General features: G+C 34.0%; 1 protein-coding gene across 8 annotated transcripts in view; it reads right to left on the bottom strand.

Annotated features, from left to right (window-relative positions):
• The window catches only part of NEDD4L (NEDD4 like E3 ubiquitin protein ligase), a 453,149-nt gene that overhangs the window by 306,261 nt on the left and 132,664 nt on the right, over window positions 1-14,224 (bottom strand). For all 8 annotated transcript variants that reach the window (XM_074279441.1, XM_074279439.1, XM_074279442.1 and 5 more), the window contains exon 2: window positions 3,056-3,129. In XM_074279441.1, coding sequence (XP_074135542.1) covers window positions 3,056-3,129 — 74 coding nt within the window. The remainder of the gene's footprint in view (window positions 1-3,055; window positions 3,130-14,224) is intronic.

The raw sequence follows: 14,224 nt of genomic DNA, 5'->3' as shown, positions 1-14,224 counted from the left end.
TCTGGCCTAATTTCATTTAGTAAATGAGGAAATTAAAGCTTAGATATTTTAAATAAATTGCCCAATATTACAAAGGTTGCTAGCAAGTCAAAGAGATTCATATCCAGGCAATTCTTCACATTCCAAATTCAACACATTTTCCCCTCTATATCATGATACCTCCTAAAAGCTGGCGGTACATTCAAGGCAGGATTGAGCCTACTACTACTAAGACATTAATAGAACCATATGTTAACTAAATAGCTTGACCAAGGAAAAAGGAAAACATATGTTTTTATAAAACACTTTCTATTTGTAAATAATTTATTATCCCAGTTACAGATAGATTTCAAAGGTGGAAAGAAAACACCAATCTTCTAATTATGATCAAATGCTCCCTTCAATTTAGTTATTTATTATTAGTTTTTATAACCCATATTTGTGCTTCTATAGAGATGAGCTTTTATCTCTCATACAAATGCAAACTATACTAAGTTATTCTGACATTTAATTCTTGTATGATGTTTTGTCTTTAGAGGTCTCAGTATTCTCTTCTGCAAAATATGGAAATCACAGATCCAGAAACTTCTGATTGGCTGTGGGATATTTAATATTTTTGTCCATGAATTGGACAGTAGTATACTATTTTATTTTATTATAATTGTATTATTTCTTCTTTCATCTCCCTTTTTACTATATCACTTCATAAATTCATCAACTTCCAAGGTTTCAACTATTATCATTATAAGACTGATTCTCAGATTTATTTGTCTAGTGTTAGCCTCTCAACAGTCCTCCATTCCCCCTTCTCCAACTATTTCTTGGGCATTTCATACTGGACATCTCACAGATATCATCAGCTTAACATGTAAAAAACTGAACTTGTCATTATTAATCTCACTATCTTCCTCTCTTGCTAATTTCCCTATTTAATGTGGAAGATATCACCAACCTCCCAATCAAAACCCATGTGCCATCTTCAATTACTTTCTTTTTTTTTTATCCTCTATCAAATCAATTGTCAAGACATATAGTTTCTTTTCTTTTCTTTTTGGTAGAGATGACATATTGTATGGCAGGACCAATAAATTTTGAATTACTATAATATTTTTTATGATTAACCTCCAAAGTTTTATGATCTCTTATTATGTGTATGAGGAGATAGTTGATTTTTAGAATTCTGTAACTTGGGTCATCTTTCTTTATACTGAAAAGCAAAATGGAATCAATATTACTGGCTATAGAAAAAAACCATATATATATATTTGTACATAGCTATATTAAGAAGTAAAGACAACTGTCTGACCAATCAAATATAGAAAGGGGAGTATTATCAAATGAAGCTGGATGATCAGTTGGAAAGAGGTTTGTGAAGGGCTTTAAAAGCCAGAGTAGTTTTATTTTGGTAGTGATGGTAGTGTTGGTGAAGATGATGATGAAGAAAAAAACTAGTACAGTGTTTTAAGATTTGCAAAGTACTTTACAAATATTATCTTGTGTTAACCTCACAACCATCCTGGGAGATAGATGCTATAATTATTTTCATTTTAAAGATAAATAATTTGAGGCAAGCATGCTATAAATAATTCTTCCAGAAATATACAGTTAGTGTCTAAGGCAGGACTTGAAATCAGGATTCTTCACTCCAGGTCCCACATTGAATAGATAGTTGAATGATTAGGGAAAGAAATCAAATGGTCAGAACTATAGTTAAAGAAAATTACTTTGTCAGCAGTGTGGGATAAGGAGTGTCCAGTATCTGATAAATAGAGCTTCAGGCCTGTGGTGCAGAGAAAAGACTATATATAGATGAATAGATAGATATAAAAATTATAGTATCATGGGAGTAAATGAGATGATTAAGAAAAAAAAAGAGAGAGAAGATGTGATAAAGTCAATATTTCTAGAAGAATAATCTGGCCATTCTTCATTTAACAGAATGACAAGAGCTCTTCATTCAAGAACCTTTAATGGATCCCCATTTCCCCTATTAAGTAAAATCAAACTTTTCCTTACTATTTAAGGCCTTCTACAGTAACTTGAGCAAGTTAATATATTCTTGCTGGTTAAATTAGATTCACTTCTCTATCACTTCACTTAAAATATATTTTTTTCTGAAACAGATCATCCCTAAGATTTCTTAGAAGCTTTTAAGAAGACAAAATTCTGTGTTCCATGAAATCTGATTAGAAACCTAATGCAGATCAGATACAAATTACATCCACCATTAGGTTAATTCATTTAACCAATTTGATGAATATGCTAATTAAGCAGATTTATTCAATAAAAAGCAGATAAACATTACAAGTGATACTCCCTACTCCTTCAAAATTCTTTTAGAAAAAGTTCTTGCAAAATAAACTAAAATAACAATATTTCCAAACAAAAGTTTACTTTTCAACTAACTTCAAGCACTTTTTAAAAAAAATTTTTTTTTTGCTTTAGAGACTTTTTCAGGATGACACAAGTAATATATGTCAAGTATCTGAGGCTGAATTTGAACTCAGTCCTCCTGACCCAAGAGCTTGTGATTTCAAATACTTCTAACATCAAACATAATGCTTTTTTTTTTCATAATGGCAATATTCTCACATTTATAAGAAACATTCTACATGACAGCATTGTTTCTGTTAGAGTTTCCTTCCCCCTCTCACAAAAAGCCAGAATCCCAAACATTCACAAAAACTGCTAATGGTTAATGCTGCAGGAAGCTCTTCTTTACTATACTACAAACTGTGGGACCCTTCAGGACCACTTTGGTTGGTTGTTGTCTCTTTTACTCAAAAAGGACCAAAATGGCATCACTATGTTGGAGACAAGTTATAATATGTCTAACTGTGGCTGATCAGGTTAATATGAGCTCAAAATACTCTGCCGCAGATTGGATAAAAAATTCCATATGAATATCTGGGGTAGCTTCTCTGATTCTGCACATCTCATATTTCTTTTGGACTAATTCGATTCTTCTTTGTTCATAGAACACAGGGAAAATATGCTTTCCCTCATCTTCATCACCTTACCATTTCTCTTGACTTTGCTTTTCCTTGCTTTTTGAACTATTAAAAATGGCACATACCTTGCTCCAAAGATGTCTTTCTTTGCAAGATCAATTCCAGAAACAACTTTCACTCTGAGGATCCGTGATTCTCCCTGTTTAGAAGGAGAAATACAAGAGAAACCATGTCAACTTTAGAAGCCAATGTAGACAAAATGACCGTCAGTGACAGGACAACCCAGCCTATTACATCATCATACATACATGCAATCATTGACTCAAAAGTGACTGCTGTGAAAAAATGACAACTGAAGCTTCTTTCACTTGAAACTACAGACACTATTCCAATTCCAGAAAATCTATAATTCTAATAGCATAAATCTAGCTCTAGTTGTCTTATAAATAGCAGGGAAATAAAGCTATTATACTACAGATATGCTCTTAATTTAAGCTCTAGTTTTTAAATCAAAACATAAATTTTCTTTTTGGATCTGACTTCAATTCCTCCATGATCAAAGCCCCACTTATTTTTAAATTTTAATATATTTTACTTTATAAAGATATTTTAATTTGTTTTATTTTTCCCAGTTACATGTTTAAACAATTTTTAACTTTTTTTTTTTTTTTCAGTTTTGAGTTCCATAATTCCTCCTTCCTTCCCGCCTACCCTTCCCTCCTCCATAAAATGATAAGCAATCAGATACAGGCTAAACATGTGCAATCACATAAAACATTTCCATAACAGTAATTTTTTACTTGAATTAAAGAAAGAGAATGGAAAAAAAAAATTTTAATTGCATAAAGTACCACCTATTTAACAATCCCCTCCCTTACAAGGGTGCCATTCTCATGTATGAATACCCCATATTAAAGAGGAGTCTGATCAAGGCTACTATCTCCTTGAAAACTTTCTCAACAATGGAGCTACTTTGCCAGAAAAACTGAAAAAATCATAAAGTGGCCTATTTTCAAATATGCCATCACCATCCCAAAGAAAAACCTATATCTATATCTACAATACTAAGCTCATTATGCATCCAGGAATTACCAATTAATTTGGCCCACATAAGCTCCCTATATTTAGTCAGAACACCAGAACCCTAGTTGAATGAGAATGACATTATATCAACCAAAGACAAAAGGATAGGGAAAGAAAAGGGAAGGGAAAGGGAAGGGAACACTAATTCTTAATTCTTTTTAAAAGCATTGCTTCTATTATAATTTTTATAGAGTGCAAAATGACTTCAGGATATTATAATGAACGAATCCAAGGAATATCAATTAATCATAATTGATGATGAAATTGATGGCTAGTTAAGTGACTTGCAAAAGGTAACAAAGTTACTGAAAGTCAGAGATAAGATCTTAACTCAGATATATTTTTATATGAACTCTTTGCTTCCTCTATGAAAATGCAATAAAATGAATTGCTTCATTCTTTACACTTGGATCCCTAGCATTTAGCATAGTACCTAGTACATAGTAGATGCTTAATCAATACTCATGGATTGACTGATTCTTTGACTCCCTACTCTTTCCACTGTATACCATCAAAGGGATGAATGACCATTAAAAGGCATGGGCTGGTCATGTAGTCTAAAAGAAAAGGAAAATAAAAGAAATCCCAAATGCTATACTAGTACTTATATGGCATACAATGGAAGAACTTCTCAAGTATATCAGTTGGATCTCTTGTGAAGGAATTACAGGAGAAAAGAGACAAGAGTCAACAAAGTAAGGGATATGTGAGTCCCTAACCAATTTTTAACATACAAAATGTAACATACTAAGTTACTTTGTATTTTGTATTATGTATTATATATATATGGGGGGGGGGAGAGAGATACTTTGTATTATCAGATTGAATAGTTCCTGTAGAAAATAAGCTTTTTTAAAAAAATAAAATTATTATTTATTTTCAGCAATCATGCTCTTTCAATTGAGTTCCAAATCTCATTTCCCCTTCAGTCCTTCCCCTAATCATTGAAAAGGCATGCAATATGATATCATTTATATATATATATATATATATATATATATATATATATATATATATATATATATATATATATATATATATATATATATATATATATATATACATATATATATATGTATATATATATATATATATATTATTGTACATAAGCATTTTCTGATGCATTATTTTGGGTTGTAGGTTGTTCTCTAGAAAGTTGAAAGGAAAGGGGAGATGGTTAGATATCCCTCATGAATAAGATACTAAATATTATTTATACACATACTGCAGAATTGGAGTGTACACAGAAGCATATTGGCCTTATCTTGGTTTCCTGAAAGTAAAAATTCTAAAGAAAGATAAGGAATGTCCGTCATACTGTAAGGAAGCACATGACAAGATGTGTGACTATCATAACAATTTATCAGATATAAAACCAAGCTGAATATTTGTACTTTCTGAAGCATTTTATTACATAAAATCATTCATTGCATGACATTTTGGTCCCTGGTAGTGACTTCAGAACTAAATATTTAACTAAGGTGGTTCAGGTAATTAAAACATTTCTCACTCAAGGGTCGCATTTTATATGTTGACTTGTTCAAGAGTTGAAAATACTGACAATCTACTTATGTTTTCATGCTTCTCACTTTACTTTGTTTTATTCTTTAATTGTTCTTAAAAGAATTAAGTACAATTGACCCTAAAGTACAGGAAGTCTCCAACTTACTTGCAGATTATATTTCAAAAATTTATTTTTTATTGGTTATTTGAACCCCAGAACATTTTCCCTTATAAATGAAATTATTAAAATTTCCTAAGATTATTTAATAATTAAATACAATTATTGGTTCTGCTCCCAAAACAATTAAATTATTAGTTCCAGTCCAGACTCTAAAATCAACTTAATCCACACTATAGCTGAAATAACATCTCTATTGAAAAATAAATTCCAAGTTCTTTCACTTCTCTGGGCCAAAGTTTTCTCATTCGTAAATTAGGGATTTGAAATAGATGATTGAGAAAGTTTTTCACAACTCTCAAATACAGTTTCTAATTCAGAACTCTGGATAACAAAAAATGTGGCTTCTATCATTTCTTGCTCTTTCCCCATCTTCATGATTATCCTACTAGAAAAGAATTACTATTTCTCATACCATCATTACCAGCTCCAATAACTTATCAGCAGCCAAAAAACATGTAGACTATGTTGGCAGAAAGACCCTTTCTTATATCCTCACCCTAATATGGTGCTAAGCAAGTTATGCCTGTGAATGTGTTTATAAGCTAGGGAGTGTCACTATGCTATCCATTTCCAAATCCCATACACACATTTTACTCTTTATACTCTAAAGTCTATATTTATATTACTAGTTACAACCTATAAAATATTTGCATAGTGCCGAGTACACAGTAAGTTTCCAATAAATACTTCCTGAATTTAACTGAAGAGACAATATTGTATAGGCCACTCAATGTTGCATATGGCTTCCTTCTGCTTGCCCTAAATACCTTTAAATTTTCAAGTTCTTTCTGGCCACTGTTTACTACTCTCTGTTTCATTGCCTCCTTCCTTTACCATTCACGCTGATATTGTGGTTGGTCCCTGATATTTATATCCCATCTATGCCCATTTCTTTTCCCCTCTTAGTCACTGCTTCTTTGGTCTTTCACCTAGTTCCTTTCCTTGACTGACCCTTTAAATTGCCTGTTGTTCTATTCTATTTCTAATCCATCTATTGCTTACCTTCCTCTCTTCTCCCTTCTTCCTCTCTCCATTCCTCCCTCTTTTCCTCCTTCCCTCCTCTCTCCCTCCCCTCCCTCTCTCTGATCATTATACCCATTTAATGTATCATCCACTTAGATTTCTACTGATCTTCTTTAAATTTCTTTGGCTCTGCCCTCAATCCAATGGCTACTAATGCTTTTGCTTTCCCTATTTCTCTTTCCTCCCCCCCACCCCCCACCCCCCCCTCTATATCACTTTCTCTTCTCTTTTCCCACTGTCCCCACTTTTGCCCCATTACCTGTCATTACTACCTCAGCTCATCTTTAAACTCCACCGCACCCCATTAACTCTGAGTTCAGTCACAGAAAATCACACGTTCCTACTGTACATTTCACGGAATTACAAAATCAAGACACCATATGTTGATTTTAATAACAACAACAAATGATCCATTACTGTAGCTAATTTTCCACCTTATGAGTCAACCAGACCACCCTGGAGTTCAACAATTCAACAAACATTGATTAATAAATGCTTATTAAGCACAACAGTGGTGACATCATGATAAATAGAACAGAGTTCCTATTCTCAAGAAGCTTATCATCTACTAGCAGGAATGAGACAGACTAATAAATACAATATAAATTTATATATCATGATTAAGAGCTTAGAATAGACCAAGAAAATGGTGACTTGAAGGTAATTCATTCTTATATTCTGGCTTTGGTGAAACAACAACACTATTAGGATCTGAGATAGCCCAGGGTAGTGGACCTGGAGTCAAAAAGGCTGGATTCAAATTCTACCTTTGACCCTCTCTAGGTATGTGACCATAACTAAATTTCTTAAACTCAATGTGTTTCCTGAAACTACTTAGGAATCATTTATTTGCCGTAGACCTGTTCCAAATTCCATTGGTAGAGGAAATTTTTTACAGGCCTCCCTAGCTGGAGGAGAGGGAGGGAGGAAATCACAAATACTTCTAATATTAGCACCTTTCTCAAAGGTATGAAAAAGAATTAAGATAAAAAGTAAGTAATTTTTATCTGTATTTTTTTTTCTTTCCAAGGGATTAAGATTTAGAAATATGGCTTATGCTTGTCCCAAGAAGGAGTAATATGGTAGGTATAAAGGAAATGATGCTGGATTTTAAGTCAGAGATCATGCCTTCTAAACTATCTACTCTTTCCCCAATAAGGGGGAGGCTTTGGCATCCATCATCCAGAGGAACAATCCTATAGAGAAAGGATTTGCAATGTTAATTCCCATTAGCATAAACTGTGGTTGAATTCTCAAACTATAAGAATAGCAGATGATGGGCTCTGTATCCAACCTAGTCTCTATAGCCATTATTCAGGTAAATGACTATTGTGGAGATGAGATTCAGTAATTATCTCTGAAAGTACTATGTAGACCCATCTCCTCAGCAGCCATACTTACTGAATCTCACAACAAAAGTCCTACAACTTGTCCAATGGTTCTCCAGATATTGTTTTAGTAATGGAACTGACACCCAATGACCCAATTTAAAGCCATTAGATTGGCTCTAAATGTGTTGTCTTCTTCTATCAGACTGTGAATTCCTCTCTAGAGCAAGAATGATCTTTCAATCTCGTTGCATCTATGGTACCACAATGCTTGGCATATACGTACCTAATAATTTTTAAAAATTATTCATTCATTCATATAACCCATATGGCTTTATAACAAGTCATTTAACCCTACTGAGTTTCAGAACCATACCAGAATAGGAATAGTCATTCAGCCAACAATTGTTAATGCCTTCATCTTTATTGATCAAAGATAAAGATTTACTGAGGCACAACCTCTGCCTTCAAAAGAGGTAAGTAATGCTCAGCATATAGTATATCAAACTCAAATTTTGCACTAAGTGTCAGGGAGCACTCAGGTAAATCACTAATTTCTCCGTGGCTTAATTTTCTCATCTGTTAAATGGAAGGGAAAGAAATAAGCTAGATGGCCTTTGAGGTCTCTGATACTTGTATGAATCTATATTAAAAAAACAAAACAAAACAAAACATCATTTTATTGTGTTTCTACAAATTAGAAAAAAGTGTTTCTGTGAATTCAGAGTTTAAAATCTCTGTAATCAACTGACAAGTGGATGAAACTAAAGCTAGAAAAGTCAGGCCACCATATGATTAACAGGTTACTTATAACTGTCCAACTTCCTATATTATCTTTTATAAGTCCAAGGGGCACTTGCTATTTAAATGGATCTTATGGAGTGTGAAGGTCCAGGCTAGCTCCTCTGAAGGGTTCAGAATAAGTCCTTGTCAGGATAAACAAAAGTGCTTGCCCCACGTTGTGGGCTCCAAAATGTAATTTTCTGTTGTCTCCAGAAACTGCTGATGGCTCTCTGGGAGGAGATCTGCTGTCTCAATTCAATCTCCCGGCCAGACTCTTCTTCCTGTAGAGAGTTGTCCCAACTCTGACCTAGAGTAGTCTCCCTTCTCTTGCTCAATGTTGCTTCTTTTATCCTCCTAGAGAAAAGGCATGGAATAACTCAGGGGCTTGTGGGGATAAATACTTCAACCAATGAACTTGCTCCTCTTAAACATGTAAGCTCCTCTCCAGAAGTTCAAAGGGATAAAACTCCCCTTAAAGGCCAGAAACAAAAGGTGTAAACTAGAGAATTGTTAAGTACCACTTAGCACTCAGTAAGAACCTATCATCTCATTATCTCATTAGCACTTAGTAAGAACCTAATATCTCCCTCTTTCTTTTGATTTAGAACATAGGGTGGTCATGACCTTGAAACATAAATCCATCAAATATGGGAGGCATAATTACATAGATTACATAAACACATAGTAACATAGTAACATAATACATACTAGAAGTATGTAACAAATAACATGATCAAATAATCATAAATTGAAAATTTATAAATATCCACAAGTCCATTGTCCATTAGTCTCATCTTGTGTTAAGAAATCTAATTATTCCTGCTGGTTTTAAAGTTCTTTAACAGTCTTCTTATTAGCCATGCTCTTTCAGTGTCAGATGTTTCTTAGATTTTCTCCTTTGTTTTGAGGTCTTTCTCTTTTTCTGTCACTTTCTGATGGACAAGGCGAATATCACTCATTGGCACCCATCTGATTCCTTCTCCATCTGAAGAAATACAAGCAAATCCTCTCCCCCAAGCAGTTAACCTATCTGGTCCCTTCCATTCACCACTTTCTGGGTCTCTCCACATCACCTGGCGATTATCTAAGGACAGTGGAGCTGCTCGCACTGGACACTGCCCTTCTGGTGGGTTATAAAACCTGTCTGCTGGAGCCAATGCATCTTTGTCAAAAATTAGAAAATTAATGGTATATAGAACTAAATTTAGGAGTTCTCTAGTGTTACCTGTAGCTCCCCTTTTCTTTTGTTTTTGGAGGAGTGTCTTAATGTCTCTGTTTCTTCTCTCTACTACAGTGGTGTGTAAAATCTTATACTGTGCACAAAAGTGTGCAAAATGTTTAGAAGAATATGCAGGTCCATTATCTGTTTTTATTTCTTGTGGCACACCCATAATTGCAAATGCTTGGATAAGGAATTCAGTGACAACTCAGGCTGTCTATTTTGACTTTGGCCCTGCAAAAGTGAATCCTAAAAAGGTATCTACTATCACGTGGATAAAAGACAGATGACCAAAAGATTTATAATGGGTCACATCTATTTGCCAGATTTCATTGGGTCTCAAACCACGAGGATTCTTCCCTGGAGGGAGTGTAGGAGCATGGAAAGGAAGGCAAGCTGTACAGCTTTTTACTATTCTCCTAGCTTCCTCTCTTGTTATTCCAAATTGTAAATATAAAGCTCGAGGAGCCTGATGATATTTAGAATGAGATTATTGTGCTTCCTGAAATAAAGGACTACTGGCAACATAGTTAAAAGGCTCACTGCCTTTGAATTTCCATCAAGTGTTTCACTTTTTTCCACACACACTGTCTTAAAACCCAATTGAGCAGCTTTAATAGCAGCAACATATCCTCCAGGACCAGAACCTATGACTGTCACATATCAGCATCAATTTCAATTCCTCTAGAGGCAAAATCTTTATGAGCCATGTGATAAAAATGTGAGTTATTCAATAATGCCTTAGAAGGAATATAGCCAACATTCAAACAAGTTATTATCCTCCTAGAGAATGGGCGTGGAATAACTCAGGGGCTTGTGGGATAAAATACTTCAACCAATGAACTTGCTCCTCTTAAACATGTAAGCTCCTCCCCAGAAGTTCAAAGGGGTAAAACTCCCCTTAAAGGCTGGAACCAAAAGGTGTGAACTAGAGAATTGTTAAGTACCCACTTAGCACTTAGTAAGAACCTATCATCTCATTATCTCATTAGCACTCAGTAAGAACCTAACAATGGAGAATCATCTTTCCCCCCCTTATATTGCAAATCCATGTTGAAGAAGACAAAAGTCATTACAATTTTTAAAAAAAGATAATTTATTTGATAATTATTTTACCTGACACTCAAGAATCTCTAGAATATGGCTTCAGACTACTTAGGCAATACTGTTTTCCTATTGCTCACTAGCAAAAGTAATAATCTTTTGTCAAATCAGTCTTCTTACTATTACTGTAAAATGCCAGTCCCAGTTTTTCATCTTATAGCTTCTATTGGTTTTCTTTTTTAGGATTGTTGTTATTTAGTCATTTCAGCCATACATAACTCTTTGTGACCCCATTTGAAGTTTTCCTTGCAAAAAGACTAGAGTGGTTCACCATTTGCTTCTTCAGCTTATTTTACAGATGAGGAAATTGAGGCAACCAGGGTTTAAGTGATTTGCCCCAAGTCACACAACTATAAAGTGTCTTGAAGTCATGTTTGAACTCAATACTTTCTGACTCCAAGCGAACTTTATCTACTTTGCTACCTAGCAGCCACTTATTTGAAATTCATCTCCCTTAAAATCTAGCTCCAGTATAAAAGACTTTGTCCACTTAGAAGCATTTATTATATCACTTCTTATCTGTACCACACATCTTGAATTTAAGAACTCATTAAAATTCATTCAGACATTGATTCCACATCTAAGATATACAAATTAACAGTACTTAGCATTGGGTGAGAAAGGAAATTCAAAAATCTTTATAAACTGGCTCCTTCCTATTTTTAAGATTTCCTATAATTTACTCTCTGTTTCAAGTACCTTGTGCTAACTTTATGCCTTTTCCCTGGCAAAGTAATGCCCACATTACTCTCTAGTTCTTATCTTCACCTCCTGGCTTCCTCAAGGTTTAGTTCACTTCTCCTCCATGTACAATGATAGCATTATAAAATAATGCAAATAACTTTGTGAGTGTTTTTTTCACTTCTAAATTAAAATCCAACATTTCATTTAAGTTATTTTTTAAGTTATAAAGCTATACTAAATACAGACTCTACTATGCTTCTCTTATAATTAAAATTTTGTTATCTAGAGCAACCTTCACACTTCACTAGAAGAGTATAGTATCCACACCAAGAGCAAGTTGCACTGTTCATACTATATCTGGAACAATGCATTATGTTAAGTGAAAAACTCTATTATGCTCAGAAGAGGGTCTGTGGAAGATATAAACCATGATATATACCAAGTTTATAGTGTTCTGGGGGTTTGAAGCATGAGGAAGCAAGATAATGTAGATAGTTTAAGGAACGTCAGAATTTTCAATTATTTAGAGGTCTATCATAGGGAAGACATGATTGTATTGATCTGTGTGGCTGAATAAGAAGTTCTATTCATATAGAAAACTTTCTAACAATTATAATTGTCAAAAGACAGAAGAGGTTGCCTTATTAAGTAGTAACCTTCCTGTTGTTACTAAGTACTAAGGCAAAAGATAAATAGCAACCTATGAGAAATATTAAATTCCTATATAAATGAGAACTTAGATTAGATACCCCCCCCAACAAAGATCCTCTCCCACAAATACTTGTAAAAACAATGGCACTAATAGCAATAAATCAAGGTGCTAAATAGCAAAGTTTCTGAATTACACACATCTTCAGCTTTATTTAGTAATTCAATTAACCTTTGCTGATATATGTGCTCTACAGTAATAAAGCTCTATTTAAAAAAAAATCGATAATACAAACATTTTAATAGTCCAGAGTCTGTCTCACTTTTGCATTTGTATAAGAAGCATCTGGGACAGAGCCTTCCACATAGGCATTTAAAAGTTTTTTTTTCAAAACTGTTTAATTCAGTAATTCTGACTGACCCTTCCCACAATTAGTCTGAATTAGTGAAATCAAAAGCCATTAAATAAATGAGCTGAAATAAATTTTAATTCAAAGGGTAGAGTTACTAATTTCTACTCAATTAGAAGTTCCTTTTCCACCAGAATTATAGTTAAAGCTGCATGGAAAAGGTCATCAAAGAATCTTTTTATAAATGTTTCTATTGTTCTAAACCTCTAATCATAGGACAGGAAGCATTTTTAAATTCCTCTTGGACCACCGGGGCAGAATGAATTATATTCTGTTTATGGTTCTAAAAATGACCCTAGTAAACAATGACTCATGAAAACAAAGTCAGAAAGCATTGAAATATCTTTGATAATTTGAAGATGCTTAGACACAATTACTTTAAAAACACCAATTTCTAAAGTCTAGGATGCCAGTTCATGAACAGCACAGAAGACTAAAAGAAAAATTTAGGTAATGTTTGACTGATATGCAATATTACACATGGCATTGTAAAGTATTCCTCCTTTCTCACATGGACAGTTTATTTACTAAAAGGGTCAGAAAAATTACATGGGAAACAGAGAAAAATAGCTTAAGGAGAGACTTCTGTGAGAAAGTAGTACTTCTTTGTGGCAAAAGGATTGACTGTTGGTTTTAATGGCTTTTATCCCCATCTCATTTTAGGAAATGGAATTTTATTGCTAAGAAACATTAAATCAAAGAACGGTTTCAGGATTGTGGGGAATGGTATATTAATTATTTGTGTGATCAAGCAAAAATATAAATTTGGGATTTTTCAAGATAATAGAGGGTTACATATGCATGAGTATGTTTCTATTTGAGACATGAAAAGTCAGAGTAGAACCCTAGTGTGTGAAACACAGAAGTTAACAGAAGCCAATAGGTTCTAAAAGGTGATGCAAACATCTGATAGCACATCTGAAACTACTTGACTGGAGATAGGCTTTTTAACTGATGCAAGAAGCTGCAAGAAGTATAGTGTCTATACTATAGATTAGTATAGTATGGGGACTATTATGTTATGTCTTTATCTCCTGTAATTAATGTTTCATGATTAAGACAAAGACAAATTGTTGTCTCATTCGTCTACATAGGAAGCCCACAGGTGGTCGCTTGAAAGTTAGTGTTTCCTACCCCCAGTACTTGAGATGATTTGTAGAAGGTGGCTACCTCCCTCCCACTCCTAACCTCTATACCTGATAGTATAAATGCAGGTAAAGAAGAGAGTGAATCTGGTCCAGTTCAAGAAGGAAGGGCTGGAGAGAAGCCTATCTCCTACAACGGAATTGCACAAAGATAAGATCTGATAAGACTGATTCATTTCTTCT

Source organism: Sminthopsis crassicaudata, chromosome 1 (genome assembly GCF_048593235.1).
Source record: "Sminthopsis crassicaudata isolate SCR6 chromosome 1, ASM4859323v1, whole genome shotgun sequence".
Classification (NCBI taxonomy): domain Eukaryota; kingdom Metazoa; phylum Chordata; class Mammalia; order Dasyuromorphia; family Dasyuridae; genus Sminthopsis; species Sminthopsis crassicaudata.
This window is presented reverse-complemented; position numbering and strand designations above follow the sequence as displayed.